General features: G+C 37.2%; 1 protein-coding gene across 2 annotated transcripts in view; it reads right to left on the bottom strand.

Annotated features, from left to right (window-relative positions):
- Positions 1–1,399: 1,399 nt before the first annotated feature.
- The window catches only part of LOC134651324 (delta-1-pyrroline-5-carboxylate synthase), a 54,408-nt gene continuing 32,137 nt past the window's right edge, over positions 1,400–23,670 (bottom strand). For both annotated transcript variants that reach the window (XM_063506393.1, XM_063506392.1), the window contains 9 exons: positions 14,644–14,823; positions 12,871–13,014; positions 10,629–10,736; positions 5,392–5,562; positions 4,409–4,597; positions 3,944–4,136; positions 2,858–3,862; positions 2,125–2,262; positions 1,400–1,651 (listed from right to left, as the gene is read on the bottom strand). In XM_063506393.1, coding sequence (XP_063362463.1) covers positions 1,530–1,651; positions 2,125–2,262; positions 2,858–3,862; positions 3,944–4,136; positions 4,409–4,597; positions 5,392–5,562; positions 10,629–10,736; positions 12,871–13,014; positions 14,644–14,823 — 2,250 coding nt within the window. In that variant the 3' untranslated portion in view covers positions 1,400–1,529. The remainder of the gene's footprint in view (positions 1,652–2,124; positions 2,263–2,857; positions 3,863–3,943; positions 4,137–4,408; positions 4,598–5,391; positions 5,563–10,628; positions 10,737–12,870; positions 13,015–14,643; positions 14,824–23,670) is intronic.

Raw genomic sequence — 23,670 nt, 5'->3', positions numbered from 1 at the left:
CAATCACGCTTTTTTTCTGTTGTTATACTTTTTGGTAAGGACAAATTTAATTATCTACAACCATGGATACCCTACAACATTTAATTAACAAAGTAAAATTTTTCATCGTTATGACAGCATTTTGAGTATGAAGAAAATAAAATGTCACACTTGAGTGAGATACGATTTTTCAAAAGTAACCAGACTCCGATGACATTCAATTTGGCACTTGTTATGGATGAAACAAAGAGGGTGACCATAAATGTCGTAAATAAATAAAAACTTCTTTTTTAAACTGTATAATATAAATTAAAGTTAATCTCACAAATACTGGTATGAAACAGTTGTTTATAACATACTGTATGCGTAGGCTTGATCCTGCTCACGTCTCCTGAATCATCCTGTATAGTTTGATTATATTATACCTACATGATTATTAAAGTTTGTTTTTTACCCTCCGTCTAGAGGCGTTGAGTTACGCTGGCTACGCACCCAGGTCGTCCTCCTCTTTACTAAGTCCACAAACTCTGAAATTTTCATATTGTTCTTGAACTTTTCTTTAAGTTAATTAAAGGATGCTACTGAAAGAAGGTACCAGATAAACTGTTATACTGTGTGTTAGTTTACTGAAACTTTATTACCTTAATTAAGATAAACAAAAGACGTAAAGTTGAGTACTAATTGGACAAGTTAAGGCGAATTCACTTCAAAGTACCGAAACTAGACCAAACCCGTCAAACCCGTCATTATTTTGGCTTCTATTCTAATATTACTGGGTTTATACTACATAGTATTATACTAAATATTGTTTGTAGTTGTTTAATTGAAGTTATATAAGTTTTCATTATAGTTTTGTGGTTGAATGTTATTTTATCTTTATAATTTTTAGTCTTATTTAAATAATTTTAATTTGATCATTTGATCTTTTTTTCTTTTAAAAGTCACATCTCTTTAGCCTTCGAGTCTATTACAGACTATTAAAACAGTGTCAGGTAGGGCGACAACACAGTGTAAAGGATGACTCGCGCAAGACCGGGCCGGGGCCGGGCCGGAGCTTCCGGCGGCGGCGCTTCGTTTTCTATGGAAATCACACGTGATGAGTTGATGACCGATCATCCGTCATAGAAAATGACATGTCGGCCTCGGCCTGATCTAGCCTGAGTGTAAGGCCTGAGTGGATGCTCATGTTGGGCGTGCAGTGGGGCGGGGCGTGCGGCGTGCATGTTAAACAAATGCAAACGTATAGGAGCGGCCTTAGTGCACGCTGCTCAAATTACTCCTGACCCCGACGCCACGCTGCACGCCCCGCCGAACGCTCCGCTTCAAGCGTCTGCTCAGGCCTTACACTGAGTCATCGTTGAGCCAATACGGGAGCGACAACACGACCACAAGTTTGCAGACCGCAGGTGTAGTACAAACAAAATTTGATAATATTCATTCATTTATTAAAGATTAAATAACATCAAAAACTTTACAAATAACAATTATACCTATCTCATACATACTAATCTCCTAAAAGTATTAAATAGTTTCGCAAAACCCCTTATGAGTCAATTGACGGGAAGTTTCTCGTGCAGCCAGGTCCTCCTGCCTTCGTTGAACTCGGCGGCAGTGTGGTCCGTGCCTTCGAGGATCCATTTCGTTGTGAGCAAACCCTCAACGCCAACTGGACCTGATATTATGAGGAAATTTTGATTTCTGTTTTTGTATAAGTATTAGGTCTATATTAACCCGTGGAATATCCCTTGCGCCACGGTGGCGCGTAATTTTTTAGGTTTTTTAAATCTCCTATCTATACCTAACAGACAAAGAGATATAGTTAATTTCGCATAGGCTCGGAAAGTGCAGCCCTGCAGCTGTTAATAATTAACCCCCTTATTCATAAAACTTAGCAACATCTCACAAACCTCTGTTAAATGTTGCCTCCTCCTAACAAACAGATATGACAAATTGACGGATAGAGAAAGTTCTCGACGGTCTGTTAGATTTGACAGACGTTTATTACGCCATAACTCTGTTTTCCTACGATAGCGGTGCCGTTACATAGCGGCCATCTCTATACAAAACAATACGGCTAAATATGGATGTAGTAGTATTTCGTATGGTGACGGCCGCTATCCTAGGGAACCAGGGCTTAAGAAATACCTCTGGCATGTATCCTGGCAGTGGAGATGCCGACTTCAGCGCCGAGGCCGAAGCGGAAGCCGTCGGCGAACCGAGAGGACACGTTGTGGAACACGCACGCGCTGTCAACGGAGTTCAGGAAACGTTTCGCAGACTCGTCTAGAAGATAAAATGAGATAAAATACGTGAAGGCAGACAAAAAAGCAAGATTGAGTAAATTCTTACAAGTAACAAGTCTTAACTAAAACAAATACAGTTGGACAAAGATAATATTGTAGTAATATTTAACTTAAATTCTTGTATAACACTTTAAACTCTCGCGTTTTGTACACATATTTAATTTCGCAAACGGGTCTACCGCAGCTACGGGTTCATGACCACAGCTGGTGCAACTCAGCTGAAACGTCGGAATTTAAGGTAAAAACAATGAAATTATATCGCGGTAGACCCGTTTGTGAAATTAAATTCTTGTACTCTTAAGTAGAGGAAATCTTCAAACCACTGATAGGACTTACTAATAACAATTTATGATTTTCTAAGTTATCTACAGCTGTTATGTAAACAAGTTAAACTAATAGTATAAATCACACACAAACAAAGTGAATGTTATCATTGTTTTAAAATAGTCATAATTATCTTTTTATCTTTACGCATAATTAGAAACACATCCGATACAAATAGCTACCAGCTATAAGATAAGAATTACGTAATGTGTGTTACGTAATTATTTAAAATATGAATGAATTGAGCTCACCATTTTCAGTAACAATAACGTCGGTGTGGGAGCTTCCAAACTTGTGTATGTGGTCCACCGCCTCATTGAGATCCTTCACAATTTCAATGCAGCACTCCAGAGCGCCATACTCGTGCTTCATCGTCTTTGCCGGCGAGGGACCAAAAGTCAAGTGATTTGATAACTGTGGCCCAGCGTGAATTTTCACGCCTTCCTTCTTCAACATATTGCAGATATCCGTGAATAGAGAGCTGTGAAGATGGTCCTCGTGCAACAGTAGAGTTTCCATCGCGTTGCAAGCGGCGGGGTAGTCGCATTTGGCATCTCTTACTATCTTCAAGGTCTTAGTTGGGTCGGCATCCTTGTCTACGAACACGTGACAGACACCTTCTGCGTGACCAAGGACGGGAATGTGCTGCGACTGCTTCTGTATATTCCTGACGAGGTCTGATGATCCACGGGGGATAATCAAATCGATGTGTTTCTCCATTGATAGCAAGTCACTGATTTCCTCTCTGGTTGATACTAAAGATATAGCATCTTGAGCACCGACAGTTTTAAGAGATTCCTTGACTAATTCCATGAGTGCTTTATTAGAGTGAGCGGCTTCTTTGCCTCCTTTTAGCAGAAGACCATTAGCTGATGCCATGGCCAAAGCAGCAACTTGTGGTAAAGAGTCTGGCCTTGACTCGAATATGACTAGAAGTACGCCAATTGGTACAGTTATTTGTCGAAGTACTAAGTTCTCTGCCAACTTAGTTTTCTTCAGAACTCTGCCAACATTATCGTAACTTGAGTCAGCAATTTGCTTCAATCCGATCGATAAAGTTTTCAGCTTTCCTGCACTTAAAGCGAGTCGATTTAAGAGGGGTTTAGCAAGGCCATCTCTCGTAGCTTCTTCTAAATCTTTGGAATTTGCCTGCAATATCTGATCCTGTTTGTCAACTAAAAGGTCAGCAAGGGTGTGGATTGCCAAAGCTCTGTCCCCTGGTGACAGCTGCTGCAGAACTCGACTACCCGTGCGAGCTAAAATAAAACAATTACCATGAGTGATATTCAAATTAATGTAAAGGCAATTGATGTAAATATATTATTATCTTTTCTTACCATTTTCAGCAGAAACATCCACAGAAGAACTAGTAGGAGCTGGGCAGTCGGTGAAGAATGTGCCGACCTTCCTGCCACTAATGATGGTCTTGATGGCTTTCTCTTGCATACCGTTACAGATCACCACGCTTACGCCGCGAGCCATGGCCCAGGTCGCGGCGTTGACTTTGGAGTCCATACCACCGGTGCCGACCTGTATGATATTTCGTATCATTTATATTACACTTTTGAACTGATAAGTTAAGAGTAAAATAGAGTTTTTACATCGAAAGAAAGAGTTTTGTGGTGGAACAGACTTACCAAACTATGGTACTTAAGTAGACTCTGAGAGTCGAAATTATAAATCAAGCATTTAGATCATGATCCTTTGTCTAGCAGTGGACGATCTTTCAACTGATCGTGAGAATCATGATGAATTAGTTGTAGGTGGAATTTCATCGGCGACTGATATCTTTGTGTATTTACCTTGGATTTAGTTCCAAACTCCACTTGGTCCTTATCTTTAGCTGTGTATGTGTGCATCATGCGGGCGCCGTCTTCCCACGGCGGCTTGTTGTAGATGCCATCGACGTCTGACATCATGATGAGCAAGTCGGCTTGCACCTCAGCCGCTAGCAACGCTGAGAGGCTGTCGTTGTCCTTTAGTCCAATACCCTAATTAAAACAGAAGACCCATTCAATTACATTCACGCCATTTGGCATCGTAATAAACACAAACTAACATTAGACTGGTTGCTTTAATCAAAAAATAAAATATCAGATATCTCATGAAAGTACCCAACTTTAAAAATAATTGTAGCTGAAATTTATTGTCTTTTATGTACTCGTAATACGATAAACTAGATTTATCCTCGCTAAAACCCTTATCAGTGTCGCAAGTAAAAGAAAACACGATTTAAAGGAGCTGTCAAGTTTTTCCTATAAGATCCCGAGAAAGTTCCAAGTACTTTTAACAAGGACTCGACTCTTTTCTTTAATAATTCCCTTTGATCTTTCTCTTTGAAAATCCGATGAGGATTGTTATGCCAAAGTATGCTGGCGGTGCACGGTGCTAGTCAATTTGATAACTCGGTGTTTTGTAATAGAAAACTGGTTGAACATCGTTGTCAGGAATGCTAATTAATACCTTTAATTACACAAACATGCTGTTAATCTACCATAAGGTCGATAGGTAACAGATTCACTAGGGAGTGAATTATTGTAAACATATGTATACAAAAAATAATTTCAAAGCTGCCCGTCTACTAATTTGTGGGTAATTCGTCAGTCAATGTCACGTTCGGAAAATTGGAGATTTGGAGACGGCTTAATTTCAATTTAAAATTCAATGCATTGATGATGAACTTTACTTTATATCAGTCCGATTAAGGTTTAAATTCGATTAGCTTCTTCCAAATGCATCTAAATTGCACCTTATGCTTGTTCATTTAAAGTTGACAATCGCTTACCTTCTTCCCAGTGCCTGGCACCACCGTGTCATCGTGTACGAACATGGGCGGGCTGACCGCGTCGTTCGTGTTAATAATGGGAACTATGTTGAGCGAAATTAGCTCGGAGAGCGTGGCGAACAGATGCTTGCGGGTCTCCTCGTTGTAGAAGTCGGGCTTGGTCACTAGCACCTAGGAATAAAACATTTTGGTTATTCATTATGACTTTAAAGGCGAGATATTATCCCAAGATATTATACAAAGAGTCATTGTATTCTTTATTACCTATTCATTATTGAAGTTTTCAAAAAATCATAATATGAAATATATACACATGTATGTAGTAACATTAGACGATTTTTTTTTCAATCCCATAGATTGATATTAATATTATTGAAAACTATGTGTATAAATTCTGTAATTTAAGGCTAATTTTTAGAAAACATTCTTTAACATTAAATAAACCTTTACTTAATACACTAAGGTTTTCAATGAAATTTTATAGCCAGGGTTTAGGGAGAATTCGGCTAAAGAAGATTTACTTAATTTAAAATGAAAACTGCCCAGTTATTATTAAAATGATGAATGATTAATGAAAGAGGTTATTTAATAATAAAATGATCAAGCATTGACTATTAAGGTTAATTGCATGGCTAGTCAAAATAACAATAAATCTTAGACACTAATGAAACAATTTTTTGAAGTATTTCTAATAATTCGTTATTTAGACTATCATTTTGTAATTTCAAAGATGGGAGATAACTGCTTGTTAGGTTAAAATGAACAAAGGGACATGTATATCTAAATAATATAACGTAACTAAAATCTTAAATGGTAATTAATTGTCTAGGCTCACTGATACGGCGTTCAGACGTTGCTGTTATTATATTAGGTTTGAAATATTAGAGTCTGTGCGGAAAGAGAAGAGTCGTGGAATGTATTGGGCCCCATACATTCCACGACTCATCTCTTTCCGCACAGACTCTACACAGTTTATTTATTTAACTACTGGGTACTTTATTAGCACAATCGGCAATAAAAAAACAATTATTCTTCTTTTGCAATATTCACGTTCAATAATAACGTTTATTATAAGAACGTATTTCATTTCATTAAAATTGTATAAAAGTAATAACATTTCGGGTAACTGTTAATTTTAAGCTAAGATAAACAATATCCCTGAATCCTACTTTAATTTAAATTCTTTTTCAGTCTAAATCCATTGTAACTGGACACTGAAAGTTGTTTTAGAGTTTTAAAATGCAGATGCCTCTCTTCAGTTAAGTCCCAAGGCTCTGGAAATTATCCGTACAAGTTGTCTAAATCCGATCTAAATTCATTCATTCAGTTTCTTACTCCGAGGATTAGCAACAAACTCGCGCTGGCTTTTCTTTTTTATCGAATTTGTGAAGTTTTTAAAATATTTACATAATTAGAAGTTTAACGAGATTTAGAAGATGAAGACGACGTAGGTAAGTATAATTAATTTGACTTATGTACTTAGAATAAAAGTTGATGATCCCCCATTAAAAAAAATACATAGGTACCTACCACTGAAAGTTACATGGGCCACTTAGAGATCATAAAACAAAACACAAGTGCATATGAACCTTTTTAGGGTTCCGTAGCCAAATGGCAAAAAACGGGACCCTTATAGATTCGTCATGTCTGTCTGTCTGTCTGTCCGTCTGTCCGTCTGTCCGTCTGTCTGTCCGTCCGTATGTCACAGCCACTTTTCTCCGAAACTATAAGAACTATACTGTTGAAACTTGGTAAGTAGATGTATTCTGTGAACCGCATTAAGATTTTCACACAAAAATAGAAAAAAAAAACAATAAATTTTTGGGGTTCCCCATACTTCGAACTGAAACTCAAAAATTTTTTTTTCATCAAACCCATACGTGTGGGGTATCTATGGATAGGTCTTCAAAAATGATATTGAGGTTTCTAATATCTTTTTTTTCTAAACTGAATAGTTTGCGCGAGAGACACTTCCAAAGTGGTAAAATGTGTGTCCCCCCCCCCGTAACTTCTAAAATAAGAGAATGATAAAACTAAAAAAAATATATGATGTACATTACCATGTAAACTTCCACCGAAAATTGGTTTGAACGAGATCTAGTAAGTAGTTTTTTTTTAATACGTCATAAATCGCCTAAATACGGAACCCTTCATGGGCGAGTCCGACTCGCACTTGGCCGCTTTTTTAAATTTCCCAGTGTTTTTAAGGTTTCAATATTAAAAACACACCATTATTTAAAAGTAAATTTAAGCGAAACCTTCCCTTAAAAAATATGCAGAGTTATTTTTATTCATAGGTATAGCAAAAGCCGCAGTATTCCGTCGGTTTTAAAACATATGCGGTTACAAGTTTTTTGGTGCATGAACAAGTTTTTTTTATTAAAAGCCTGCCTATGTTTTAAGCTGTGTAAAATATTACTTGCTCTAAAATTTTGATTCAAAATTCATGTCATACGTTTAATTGATGTGAATTTGTATGCTGAGTGCTTCGTCGGTGCGGGGTAATATTATGAAATACTTACGACATTGCCGAGTTGTTTTGGTGAACATCTTTGGAGTCCGTGACGTGCGTACACAGCGCGCCATTTGTACCAGATGTACTTTATTTATCTTAATAACGAGATAGTACCTAGCTATAAAGAACCTCGGATGCTAAGTAGCTTTGTCTTATTTCAGATCTTTGCGTCGTAAAATTTTGCCTATTTACGATCTAGATATCAGTTTATTGGGTTTGCCCACTTGCTCATTTTATATGCAATCTCACGCTCAAATTTTACAGTTAATACCTATAAGTTACTTAATCATAAAACTAATACCCGTGTGATTAAAGAAAAAATTAAAAAAATGTCGGTATGAGCTTCGCTACGAGATACTACGTCGTAGTTCGTGGCAATTAACTTTCCTATGTAGCTGGAAATCTTAGTACGCGTAAATGTTCAACTTATAAAAATCTGACATTGATATTATTTATTCGCAGTACATCTCGCTCACGCGTATAGAAGTATAATATTATACTGGCTTTTACTGAGTGTGAAATCTAAATCATCGGTTAAAGTTTGAATGCTTCTTGAAAGGATTTAACTGACGAATCAAAAATATACGGAACCCTGATATTGGTAGCTAGTTTGGAAGGGCCAAGAAGAGACCTTTCTGTTTTGCCGTAAAATTTACGATGCGCTAAAAAGAAAAGGTTAACTTACTTGTTTTTTATTAGTTAAATTAATTGAGAACGACTTCAAACAAGCCATTACGCTAGGGTTGCCATAAGTGTGGGGACTCAGACCGGGACATTTAAAGAAAACCGGCCAAGTGCGAGTCGGACTCACGTTCCAAGGGTTCCGTACATTACACAATTTTTAACAATGTATTTTTCCATGTGAAACGTGAGTGAAATGTCTTTAAAAAACCCGTAGGGGTAGCATCAAAAACTAAGTACTTAAGTCCGACTCACGCTTGACTGCACATTTCTAATAGGTTTTCCTGTCATCGATAGGTAAAGAACTATTTTGTGTGTTTTTTTTTTCAAAATTTTAGCACAGTAGTTTCGGAGATAAATTTTCCATGTGTTTAAATGACTGTTCATTGACCAGTTAAGCTAACATGTAGATTCATAGGGTCAACCAGCAAAAAACGCGAGCGCAGCGAGCGCGAAATTTTATGTGACAAAATTGTGAAAGCGTGTGTTAAAAAGGCCGGGCCGGGCCTAAAAATCCGAAGTTCCCCAGTGAGGCGAGCTTTCATGCGAGGTCGAAGCCGTGCTTCAGGATAAGCTCAGCTAGAGCATAGACGCCAACCAATGTCCATTGTGTTAAAAAACGAGACCGCAGGCCGAGCGTGGCGCAGCGAGGTCAAAGGCTAAGCTGAAGAAGAGAAGATTTGGATGACAAACCAAAAATTTAGGTAAAAAGTGAGGCTGAAGGTCGAGCTCAGAAATCTCCACATTACTTAATAAGCCCGAAGCGTACTTATAACCAGCGCGGTGAGCTTTCATGCGAGGAAAAATGCCAAGCTTCTGAAAATTTGTTAAAAATTAAGTGACGCCGAAAGTCGAGCTGTAAGAAAGCAGCGCTCTAACACGAACCAATCGTCAAATGTTACTTAACAATAATTATGTGTCATATGTACAAGAGTTACTCGGAGGGCCGAAGTTCCATTGATGAGGTTTTAGGCCCTCGGGAGCCTGAAATTCGAGCTCTACATTACATACAGACTTTAAAAGCTATAAAATAACTTAATTTACATTAATACTATTGTGGCCATATGAAACATAGAAATATAGGCATATTATTATTTACCAAGTTCAGCCCCCTACTAAATAACTATGATTTTTAAACCGGGACAATTTTATTACCGGCCGAGACGTCGGGACACCGTGCTTCAAACCGGGACATGTCCCGACGTACCGGGACGTATGGCAACCCTACATTACGCTAAAAGCGCCAAAATTGGGCAGTCAAACGCGCTCCCCGTTAATTACTTTTTTGAAGCAATTAAACACAATAAAATTTGAATCCTCCGGTTTACGAGCGTCTAGACGGACTATTAGCCCTGCGTGTTTTCTTAAAAGCTTTTGCTTGTTATTAACTTACTATAAATGAGTTGTTGAGTTTTGACTACGTGATCGTAATAATTTCTGTAAAATGTTATTACCCAAAACGCAATAACAAATATATATTTGAGACGACTTCTTTTAGTTCAATGTCAAGTTCATCTTTTCAATTTATATAAATATCGCCAGTCATTTTAGCGCCCGGTGTCTTCATCATTATACACAATACTATAAAACCTTAATGGGTCATACACAGATCCAGTTACTTTTTTTCTATCTAAGGATTTTTTCTATTTAAAAATGCTTATAATTTCGGTACATCCTATAACTTCACCAGACCCATTTTGTCCGATACCTGTCATAACCAGAAAGGCTGTGGACCTGTGGTATCCTAAACTATCGGGTTTCGGAGAGAAAACTTTTGTTTTCCTTCATACATATGTAATAGTTATTTACGGTACAAGTGCGGAAAAGAGGAAATTCGAAACTAGTGGCGATAAATTAAAACACGACCGAAGGGAGTGTTTTAAATCGACACGAGTTGCGAATTACCTATTCGCACGTGTATCGTCCAACGTTTTACAGTACATATGGCACTTTAAACTTTCGACATATTCACGGAAAGTACTCTTTCCCGCACTAGTTCGGGAAAGTAGCACCATATGTACTGTAAAGTATATGTATTTACCTGTGCGATCTTCACGTTGTACTGCGAGAACATGGCGTCATACATCGACATGAGCTCCGACTGACCCACGGCCGCCGCCGCGCGGGGATCCAGGGTGTTGCTCGCATCCTAGAAACAACAAGAAAACAAACTATTTTAGAACACAGGTATGCTCTTTATAAACCATAGCTAAATCCGATTTTACTTCAAAATATACAAGATGAACATACTGAAAGCTTTTTCATGCTTTCTAAGGTTACGTTTGTTATCCATGATACTCAATTTAAGACTCACGGCCCTATTCGAACTTTAAGATACGTCAGTTAATAGATCTAGAAAAGATATGGATTAGATATTAAGATATGTCAGTGTCAAAAGTGACGTTTTTGTTTGAAGAAATGTCACATTTGACACTGACATAGGTATCTAATCCATATCTTTTCTAGATCTATTAACAGACGTATCTTAAAGTTCGAATTGGGCCGTTACTGCCGTATTTGAACTTCAAGATATTCACAAGAGACGACACGTACTAGATCCATTCTAGATACGTTATAGTTTAGATATCAACTAGTTCTCTTTTGCAGCGCAATTCGGGCAACCAATGTCACTTTTACGTTAGATAGAGTTAGATATCTATTAGATGTGAATTGGATCTCTAACTCATATCCTGTGGAAATCGTTCAAGAGTATCTCCAGAATCGCGCAAATGTCAAATTTGACAGGTTAGATCTTAAACATATCGTTATCGTATCTTGGTGATGTCTAAAAGATATCTAATAGATGGCTATTTCAAAATCCGAATCGGGCCCGAAGTGTAACAAAAACTTCATAACCTTGTGCAATACTCATTATACTAACAGGCTACTCAATAATGGACTATTTTCAATCGGTAATTCGTTGTACATATATTATGCTAACGCTTAGGTAATATTTAGGCACAGTTAGACAGCCAAACCATTTGTCGTTTGATGTAGAAATCTCGTTCTAACATTTACATACAGACTTACTTTTGAAGAATAGACACAAATATTTCATCCGAAATTGGGCCATAACATTTATTAGACGTCCCGGGAGAGTAAAAAATTTAAAATTTATTCATATTAAAATGTTACTTAAATATGAGATTCAACCAAAATAAATAAAACCCAACATTTCTCATTAACGTCGCGCAAGCGGTTTGGACAGTCGCCATCAGATATATTGGAGCGGCTAAGGTGCTCACAAATATCTGAACACGCCTCTACTGTCAGGGCGTTAGAGTGCGTGCTCAGATATTGTGAACACCTTGGCCGCTCCGATATATCTGATGGCGACTGGACATTATTATTCCGATATTGATTTTCATTTAGTCTTATTGTGTTTTAATGAAAATCACTAGATATATTCATAATTATGCTCCATCATATAATAATTCAGACAAATAATTTACCTACCTTGATACTACTACAAATTTCCTAACCTAACCTAATTTTTATTAGGAGTAGGAAGATAGTAGTAGTCGGTTATATTTTATTCGGCATACCATACCGTATGTCGAATAATATTTTGTGATTTTGTGAATTTGCATTTAGTCTAAGTGTAATTTGTGTTTTATTTTTTAAGTTTTCTTGTATCATTTGTCAGTTTAGATCATATGTTTTTTTAAGTTACTTTGATGTGTAAATCTGTAAATCTGACAATAATAAATAATGTATTTATAATTTGTCATTTAAATTAAACATTTTAGTAATTGAAGTATCAAGGCGAAATGAAATATAAATCACCACCGGTAAAAACCACCAAGCGTAAAAATATGGGTGCACTCATCATACTCAAAAATATGTCCCATAGCTCTTATGTCAGCGAATTAAGAACTATCATGGGACATATTTTTGAGTAAGTTGTATGCACCTACGTTTTTACACTGGGACCGTGGGGGCCCAGTGCGAAATCTTTATACAAAGAGATTTCCGAGCGTCTTGTAGATGCGTCTCTTGACCAGAGGGCTGGCAGCTACTTCGGCCAGAGACTAAGTCTGGCCATTCAAAGAGGTAACGCTGCCAGTCTTCTGGGCACCATAACTCAGTATTTTTTATTTATAAGTTTATTTCTAAGATTATTTTTAGTTTTATAATGCATGTACTTAGTTTAGTTTTATTGTTTAGTTTGTATTTTTATGTCACAATAAATAAAATAAATATATATGACTGATTGATTATTCTGGTGTTTGACAAATGAAATGTAATTCGTTTTTACACTTGACTGTACTTAAGTTACATACCTCTCTAGAGTGATCGCTGGGCGAAAGCGTCTCCCTCATGGACATGGACATCAGCAGCTCATGGGTCAGCTTCTGCCGGCCGAAGGCCACGGCTCCGCTGCTCACCATGATGCACTCGCGACCCTCGTGGTGGCATTCTGCTACCTGAGAATAAGTTTATGGCAAAAATTTCATTTTTGGTACAAGCATTTATCGCTGCACTTTTCTTACGACAGACAACTAATACTCATCGAGACAATTCTAAAAACCCCTAACACAATTAGGTTGCGTTGTTTCATCACAGAGATCCTATGGCCACCTCCTGTCTCAGCTCGATGGTACCATAATATTGCAATGTCACCCGACTTACATGTGTATGCAAAATTTCAGCATTTTCAGCTCAATCGGAAACCGGGAAGTGGATCAAATTTAACTTGCAAGATTCCATTACATAGTTAGTTACATACAGGTCGCCCTAATAAAAGCGTGTTAAAAAGGAAAATGCATATAAGCTGTGCCATAAATGTTCTCACGTATTTTTATAAGTACCTAAAAGTTATCCGCTCAAGATCGCTTTTGAACGATAAGACTGCCGGAGGTTTACCCCTACTTAAATTGGTTTGTTACTGCAATAAAGAGTAGTTGTAATTTGAGGTAGGTACTCTTGTATAATGCTCTGGAGTGTTCGTATAATTAAATATTTTATGGAGAGTATTTCAATTGAACACATAAAATATTAATTAAGCTGATGTGTCAATAATTAGGCACAACATTACCATCGCTTATCTTTGTTTATTGAAATATTATTCATTAATTTGCGTAATAAATTATTTATTAAAATAATACATGGATATGTAGACGAATATGAATAATATAGTAATTACAAGTTATACAAAATGTCATTATGTGTCCCTCGAAAAGGATTTAAGCTTTATCCATACAAGTGTAGAACACGCGTTTGATACAACTTAGTTTAAGTGAAAAATTACATTACAAACAGTTAATTACAAAAAGTATTCTCTCAATGTTCTCTCTGAATTATTATAATAACACAACGAACGAAAACGTCTATTTATCTGAGATTTAACGAAGGAACAAAGGATTGGCTAGCAAAGTCCGTAGAAAGTGAAAAACAAAGATTGAGCCCTTTTCGGATTTTCTGTGCACAAATATCCGTCGAGAAACTCAAAGAAAAAGTCAGCCAACCATTGCTCTTTAAAAAGTATTTTGCGACCATTCTGTTTAATGGCAGCTGTCAGCTAGAAGTCGCAGTTTGTTTGCTTCTAATTTGACATCAAAGACTAACAAATTCATCATGACAAGCTCTTAGAGTTTAAGGGCACTGAGATACCTATCCTATTCAACCATACATATTCCCACCATATAACCACCACCACCATATTATAACCATATTCTAAATATAGTTACGTTGAAAAACATATTCAGTCGATGAACCGTCTTTGACAGATACTTTACAGCTATAATTATTTAATATCTGGGAAACCGAGCTTCGCTCGGAAAACATATAAAAACTCAAAAATTGCGCGTTTTCCCCGAGATAGGACGTAGCTAGATCGATTTTTCGCCCCCGAAAAATTTCATCGAAATCGTTAGAGTCGTTTCCGAGATCCCCGATATATATATATAAATAAACAAGAATTGCTCGTTTAAAGGTAAAAAAATTAGATAGATAATGCGGTATTTTGTTGCGCTGTGTACTAGGGTTTTTATTATTATATTATGTTTTCATACTTAACTCTGTTGTAAAAGTCATGAGTGACAATTTCAACATACCTGTTCGACAATAGAAGCCAGACGGCCTAGAGCCAGACCATTGGCATCTTCTCTGGTGATCACAGCGCTGCCAAGCTTGACAACCAAGCGTCTGGCATATTTCAACTGAGACCTGTCGCTGAACGTGCGCTGTTTTCGCAGCTCAGCGCTCGCTAGCGTTCGCTTGTCGACATTGGCACCCTGAAAGAATAAAAAAACATTCATTCATTTCATTTCAAAATAATAATTAAAAGATAAAATTAGTACTTAGTAGTAGGTACTTTTTTATTATTTAGAAATATACATAGAGAGTAATAGATATAGTCGGACCAAGATAACTCTGCATGGAATTTGCAATGACACGTGTGCCAATATCAAATTTATAAGAAAATATGACGTCTTTAATGACACTACTTCACTTTGTTCTATTCAAATCGGTGCAAGTTACTTATAGCTAGCCATATTCGAACTTTAAGATACGTCAAATAATAGATATGAAAACGATATGGATTCTTCAAACAAAAACGTCAGGTACCTACCCTTTTAACACTTCTTTGACACTGACATATCTGATCCATATCGATTCCATATCTATTATTTGACTTAATGGCTGTTAGACGAACTCTTACGGTGTCTTATTTACCTAACTAACCCATCAAATTACTAATTAGACTAGATAGTATAAGGAAAACACGAACATTAATTTAATATTTCGCGATTATTTTATTACGATTTATAGACCATATACAAAATAAAGTTTTGTTATATTTTTAAACCAGATACGGGGATAAAAAAAACAAAGGGTTGCACTCCAGGAGTGCCGACAGAAGTGAAAACTCAATGACTAGTCCAAAATGTCTGCAGCACTATGTATAATTGACCCATCCCTTTCTATTGAAAAACTTTGGTTCCGAAATTGCTGGCCAGTGAGCTTAAATTTGTAGCGTTAATTGTTTAAAATTCGAATAGAAATTGTAAAGTTACCTTGCAGACCTCGCATCTAAATATATTTGGTCATGATATTTTGTGTTTTATTCACCAGTATTAGAGTTCACTTTTATTAGCGATTTCATCAAGATGTAGCTTTATTGAATTATATTGGAGTGATATAAAGTTAGAATGTAAATGTGAGATCCTCGTATTTCAGCTCGTACAAGATTAGAACATTGAGCTTTATTGCTTAATATAAAAGTCCAGTTTTAAATAATTGACCTGATTATGATACGTTATGACTAAAGTTCTTTGGTGAATAAAAACGAAACAGCAGGCTCAGGCATACACGCCTTACGCCTTACGCCTTACACTGTCTCGAGTTTAAAAATTTTTCCCAACCTCAAAAAGTGCACAGCGCCGCTAAAGAAGTTTTCACTTCAATAAATATCAAACCAAAAAATTACCGATTTGTTAGCTCATCGCCCCAATCCAAATTGAGTTTTCGTTTTTGTTTCTGATTAATGGAAGAATTCAGCAAAAAGAAAAGAGTCACTTGTCTCAATTCTGTTGACATTTCAAATGTAAACAAAGAGCTGGCACCAATAAAAGTTAGATTTAAAAAAGAACAAATATTAGTTTTCGAGAGAAATTTCAGGATTTACTACATAAAATACCTAAATCCATATGCCTATAATATTTAAAGGGTTCCCTCGATATCTGGGATCTCATCATCAGAACCTTTAATTGGACCAACTAATGTTAAACCCTTTAAAACAAAAATAAAACTTCAAAAAAGGTTCAGCCGCCTTTGAGAAATCGGTCAAAAAACATAAAACTAATAGAGGAATACTAGCCTCCTCTTTTTGAGCTCGCAAAAAAAGGAGCTATAAATTAGACTGTCAAAATATATTCCGCCAGTTGTTTCAGACTTCACGTGGATGACATAATCTTATATCCATAGTCCCGTTGACACATCAGCCAGCCTATTATGGATAGCTTTATCCATCTTTATCCACGTGATAAAATAACTGTCACTGTTTAACACCGTGGGAAAGAAAGTGACGGACACCGTTTTATCACGCTGTCACGTAGACAAGAACGACCATCATATCCGTACTGGGTTTTATAATTTCACTCAAAATAGTGACTAGCTCTTAGTGTATGAGATGTCCCTTTAGGACCTATAAATACAATGATGTTCGAGGCGCGGAAAGACTCGATCTCTCCATTTTGCCTCAATATGAAAATATCTAAACACTGACTCACAGCTCTATTTATTATATAGAGGTCGAGAAAGAGATGCGAAGCCTTTTTATATTCTAGCACAAGAATGCTCTTGTTATAACCCATATTATTACGTATTTCATAAACTGTAAATGCAGTCTGCGTTTGCAAGAAATATTTAATACACGAAACACGAAACAATTTTAACACGAAATAATTAGCGGCATCTTTTTTCGGGACCGCAAAAAATTACATTCCCTGATAGGTATTTGGTTTTTATTGATATGTATATTATTGTCCACAAATAAGATACACTGTTATGTTATTTTATTTTTGTGATTGTAGGTTTATACGATTAATATTAAAATAAATAAATTTTCCGATATCCTAAAAAAATATTTCAAGAGCTTGCTTTCAGCTGATGAGACTAAAGTCAAAAATGCATTGTTATTAAAAATAACCTTTGTGGCAATGCAAACCCAAATCTAAATAACCCAAATCCTCTCAAAGATTCGCTTCGCATGACAAATGGGGTACTACCATTGTCTACATGATAAAATGTTACAAGTACTTTTTTATTACATTCTCGGCAAGTGATGTTCCGTTGCTGGCAAAATATTGTCGACAACAAATACAAATATCTTTATTTCGCTTTAAAATGTGGTACAAAATAGTAGTTTATGCAACAGTGATATAATAAGGGTTCTTAAAATTCAAGGGTCGAAGTTACAAAACGAGACGTAGTCGAGTTTTGTAAAAAAAGACCCGAGAATTTTAAGAACCAATTATGAGCTGTTGCATACATTACTTTTTCTATGACAGCTGCAGCAAAAAAAAAAAAAAAAATTATTAAAAAAAAAGAGATTATTAAAAAAAAAGAGTTATTATTTAAAAAAAATTGAGTTATTATTTAAAAAAAAAATAGTTATTATTTAAAAAAAAAAGAGTTATTATTGTAAATGAAAACATACCTCTTTCAATCAAGATGATCGGAACTTGTATCTTTAAAAAAAATAAAGCAGTTGTATTATACTCATAAGATGACTGCTAGCAGTCATCTTATGAGCCTATAGACAAAGCATTCAAATGACATTGCTTTAGATATCACTGTCAGTCATTTAATTGACACATTTAAGTGCTGGAGTAGAAAAAGATGTTATAAAAATATGCCGTGATCACACACATTCCACCAGAAGCTGGCATGCAAAACTATTCTAGAAAGTACCTAAATATAAAAAGAAGCATGCAACGGTACGTACTTAGAGTACTTAAATCTAAAAATCTATTGCACTTATATCTAGCGTATATGTCAAAATTACAATTAAATTACTAATGTGTCATAACTACAATACAGATTCAATAGCTAATTATTTATATCATAAAATGTCAAGTTTGATGTCTAAAGTAATCAAAATATTCTTCAACAGAGTAAAAACATTCTCTTAAGTCTTAAGTTTACGCTTAAATAAACTAATAGGCAAATCTTTAATGTCATCATGTTGTAGGCAATTAAATATGTCAATGGACTTACAGTATGCGTTATTGCTGTACAATTGTGTCTGTCCAAGTCACAACTTTAAACACACATATCGTGGTGGTCGGTTTCCAAATGCACCGAGAGATGGCGCTGTCACCTGCGCAAACTAGCTAACGACTGTTTGCTTTAGAATATTAAGTGTGTAATTTTATATTTTGTTTGGGAGACTTGTTTTGGAAGAATATTATAATTGTTTATAGTACGAACGGCTTTAATTTCAAAAGGACCTAAGGTACAACCTTGTTCAAGGTCCATACGAGCCGGATTTAGAGTTAGTAGTTCAGTGCGTGTGAGCAGAGCTACTCTTCGCATCGATCCCATAGTAGCAGTGGATTGCTGTTCGGAGGGATCGATTTGGCTGGCAGCAACAGCGACGCGACGGTGGCGCCATCTAGTGAGAGCCAAGCTGAAGACACTAGGAGGTGTGTTGCCAGGAGAGGAGGACAGCGGAGAGGGCGCAAGCAGCGCGTCACATCAGTTCAAGGTGGAAAGTTGGTTTAAGTGAAAAGTGCAAACCGTGAGTACATTTATATTATTTGGTACGAAAGTCAACCTTATTTCAAAGAAGTTCAAAACTTTAAAATCAGTGAAGTTCATCAAGAAAGTTAGACATTTTCAACCTTATAACCAAGGAGCTCTGGACTTTGTGCAAAATTAGACTAAAAATTAACTTGTAATATTTAGCTTCATTAATTTTAGGACTTAGAATAATTAGTGGAAAAACGAAGGTACGGGGAATCCATGCCGGATTTAGGCTAAGTCCCAGAATTTCAAACACTTGTAATTTTTTACAAATTTTACCTCGGAAATTTTCTAAGTGTCAAGTTTGCACTTGTGTGAATTGGTTTAGTTTGTTTATGAAATAGTTGTTGCAACTTAAATTGTAATCATAATTTAGAAACATTGGAGATTTTATAGATCTGTTTAGTTTGTGGTTTCAACATGGAATCTTTGGTAAATTTTCAAATTGATTTGTCAAATCGTATAACTAAGGCGAGAAGTAATTTTAAAAAGTCCCCTAAGGAGCGTATAACTGAATATTATGTTGAAAGTAAGCTCGAGGCATTGGAACAGCTGTGGCAGGATTTTAGGCAGGGTCATAAAGAGCTACTGCAAACAGCTGATGCTACGCTCATAAGGTCTTTGAAGTATACAACCGATGATGTATATGAATTAACAGAAGAGCAGTATATGTCATACAAGTGTGATTTGAAACGCATTTTAACTGAATTCCAGTCTAATGTAAGTAAGATAAATATGAGTGCAAATGAAAATGTACATAAAAGGTCTTCTTTGGTCAAATTGCCTAAGATTAGCATTCCCACATTTTCAGGAAAATATACAGAGTGGCCCACTTTTCGGGATTTGTTTGTGTCAATGATACACAATAACACGGAGTTAGATAATGTACAAAGGCTGCAATATCTTAAGGGTTATTTGACCGGGGAAGCTGAGCAATTGATTCGGCACACACCCGTGTCAGACGCAAATTACGCTCAATGTTGGAAACAATTGGAGGAACGCTATAGTAATAAAAAATATATTTCGAACTGCATTTTGAAACGTCTGCTTAGTCAACGGAATATTACTACTGAGTCAGCAGGTTGCTTAAAGGAGTTGATGGATACGTCTTCCGATTGTTTAAATGCATTAAAAAATTTGGGTATAGATGTTTCGTCTTGGGACCTAATTTTGATTCATTTACTTTCACTTAAATTGGATGCCGAATCCAGAAAGCAGTGGGAGCTGAATGTTGCAACTAATGTGTCGTCGGATGCGTTGCCGACGTTTAAAGAATTTCAAACGTTTTTAACCAATAGATATCGAGCTTTGGAATTCATTGAACCAAAAAATGTATACAAGGCAACACCAGTCAGTTCAAAGGCTCCCAGTAATAAAGGTCACACAAAGGTGTTGCATGCGACAACCGTAGTAAAATTAAGTTGTGAATTTTGTGGCGAGGATCACAAATTATGCTTTTGTAAGAAATTTGCTAACCAGGATTATGAAAAGAGGCACGAGTTCGTGACCAATAATCGAATTTGTTATAACTGCTTAGGTAGTAATCACGGTGTTAGATTTTGCCAAAAAGCCACCAGTTGCAGAGTATGTCAGAAAAAACACCATTCCTTACTTCATCCAAAGGGTGTTCCAACGGGTAATTCAGGTAGTTCAGATCAATCGGTTGGAAGGGCAACTAACGGTCCGTCAGACGGAGGCTCCAGTCAGGCTTCAGATGAGACTACACCGGTAGTGACTTGTTTTGCGAAAGGTCAGGTAGAAAACCGAGTTTTGTTACCCACGGCAATCGTGAACGTTGAGTCCAAAACAGGTCAGTATCGGCCATTCAGAGCTTTGTTGGATCAGTGTTCACAGGCCTCTTTTGTAACAGAGGCCACAGTTCAAGGGTTGGGATTGCAGAAAACATATGCCAACCCTACAATTTCAGGATTAGGAGATGTTCCGAGGTCAGTGAAGTCAAAAGCAACAGTAACGTTAAAACTCCAGTCATTAACGGATCCGAACTTTAAGATGGAGGTAAAGTGTTTTGTTTTGACAAAAATTACCTCTTTACTTCCCGAAAAGCAAATATCGGTTCCGGATTGGATACAATTAAAGGACTTGTGTTTGGCGGATAAAAACTTTAACACACCCAATAAAATAGACCTCTTACTGAGTGCAGAAGTTTATAGCCAGATTTTACGGGAAGGTGTATTGAAAGGACCAGCCGGGTCCCCGGTAGTTCAGTGCACTGCCTTTGGCTGGATAGTGTCTGGATCTGTGCGCGCTGCAGGAGCAGACAATCAAATATCCGTTTTCCATACACAGGTGGAGGACAATGAAATAATAAAAAGATTTTGGGAATTGGAAAATGAGCCTTTATTGAGTACACAGATGTTAACAAAAGAAGAACAGAGGTGTGAAGACTTATTCTCAGCCACGACGCGTAGAAATGAAGATGGTAGGTACGTCGTGAAGTTGCCATTTCGCGATGAAGAGTCGACCTGCAACAATGGCAACTCTCGTGAGATAGCAATAAAAAGGTTAAAAGCACTAGAAAGAAAGTTCACAAAAGATAAGGTACTAAAAGAGAGATATACGGAAGTAATAAATGAATACTTACAGTTAGGTCATATGGTGCCTGTACCAAATCAAGAGATTAGTAAAGAAAGATCAGCTTACCTGCCACATCATGCAGTCGTCAGAGAGGATAAGATAACCACAAAGGTCAGGGTGGTCTTCGATGCATCCTGCAAAAATGAAGACGGCGTGTCATTGAATGATAACTTGATGGTTGGACCAACGTTGCAGCCAGACCTGCGTCATTTGATCATGAGTTGGAGGAAACATCCAGTATGTTTAATAGCGGACATCGTTAAGATGTACCGAATGGTGAGAGTGGCAGAAGAAGATTGCGATTTTCAACGCATAGTGTGGAGAAGTTCGCCGGAAAACGACATACGAGACTACAAACTACTCACTGTCACCTTCGGCACGGCTTCAGCGCCTTATTTAGCAGTCAGAAGTTTAAATCAAGTCGCCACAGATCATAAAGAAGAGTACCCAATGGCATCAGAGAAAGTCGCAAGGGATTTTTATATGGATGATCTTATGACGGGATGCCAGACCATAGAGGAGGGTACAAGATTATATCAGGAGATGAAGGCACTATTAAAAAAGGGTGGATTCATTCTACAAAAGTGGTCAAGTAACAAAGATGAATTACTACAGATAATCGATGACTCAGGAAATGGAGAACATAATAAACAGGACAAAGCTTTAGAATTTAAACAGGACAATATAGTAAAAATATTAGGACTCACCTGGAATAGAAGTCGCGATGAATTTCAGTACTCGGTGAAGCTGCCTCCGTTGTCTGCACCTGTAACAAAAAGAAAGATTATATCCGACGTTTCGCGGTTATTCGACCCCCTGGGGTGGATAGCTCCGTGCGTAATAAAAGCTAAGATATTCATACAGCGATTGTGGATAGCAGGGACAGGATGGGATGAGGAACCACCATCAAGCATCTTAGAAGATTGGTATACTTACCGCAATGAACTGGCTCAACTTACCAACTTCAGTATTCCACGGTGGATGTTCACAAGGGCAGATGACGTCGTCACTGAATTACATGGCTTCTCGGATGCATCCAATGTTGCCTATTCTGCGGTTGTTTATATGCGCGTTATAAACGCAAATTCAGATGTCCATGTCGTTCTAGTTAGCGCTAAAACCAGAGTGTCACCCGTTCGGCAAGTCAGCATTCCACGCTTGGAACTTTGTGGTGCTGCCCTGCTGACTAAACTGTTGGTTGAGGTAGCTGGGGTTTTAAATATTCCCAGGAACGATATAAAGGCTTGGACTGATTCCTCAGTGGTATTAGCATGGCTAAATAAACATCCAAGTAATTGGAAAACGTTTGTGGCGAACCGAATTTCGGAAATCCATTCCAAATTGGAATCCTCGCAGTGGTTTCATGTCTCCACGAAGGACAATCCAGCTGACTGTGCTTCGCGAGGAGTGCAGCCATCGGAGCTTGCAGAGTTAGGGCTATGGAAATTCGGTCCTAAGTTTCTGTGGAACAAAGACATCGCATACAACAGGTTAAAGAACAATGAGACCAATCAAGAGCAATCTTTAAGAGTTCACATGGCTACGAGTGAGATAGAAGTGCCGATATTGGACAAATATTCTTCACTGCAAAGGCTGATTAGAGTGATAGCATTTTGCAGAAGGTTCGTTACGAAAAAAGAAATTATCAATAAAGGTCAAGAGCTTAAGCATTTAAACAAATGGGAACTCGATGAAGCGTTAGTGACTTGTATTAAATTAAGTCAAGTTACTGAATTCCAAGCCGAAATAAAAGAAATACATACATACGGACAGGTCACATCCAAATCGTCCAAGCTACTCAGCTTAAACCCTTTCATTGATGAGCAGGGATTACTTAGAGTGAATGGACGAATCACTAACTCACAAGAACCTCAAGGCTTCAAAGAACCGATAATCTTGCCACACAGATCACACCTTTCTGATTTGATAGTGGACGACGCTCACAGGAAAACGTTACACGGTGATGCAAAATTGATGCTAAACTTTATCCGATCAGCATACTGGATAATTGGAGTCAAAAATCTGGTGAAATGTCGTGTGCGCAAATGTGTGGTTTGTGTGCGGCACAAGGCTAAACTGCAGAATCAACTTATGGGCACTCTGCCGGCCGTTAGAGTTACACCCGCCAGAGCGTTTTTAAATAGTGGTGTAGACTATGCGGGGCCCATTATGCTGAGAACCTCTAAAGGCAGAGGTCAAGGCTTTCAAAGGTTATGTAAGTTTATTCGTATGCATGG

Source organism: Cydia amplana, chromosome 10 (genome assembly GCF_948474715.1).
Source record: "Cydia amplana chromosome 10, ilCydAmpl1.1, whole genome shotgun sequence".
Taxonomy (NCBI): Eukaryota; Metazoa; Arthropoda; class Insecta; order Lepidoptera; family Tortricidae; genus Cydia; species Cydia amplana.
Note: the sequence above shows the minus strand (reverse complement) of the source record. Positions and strands in the feature narration are given on the sequence as shown.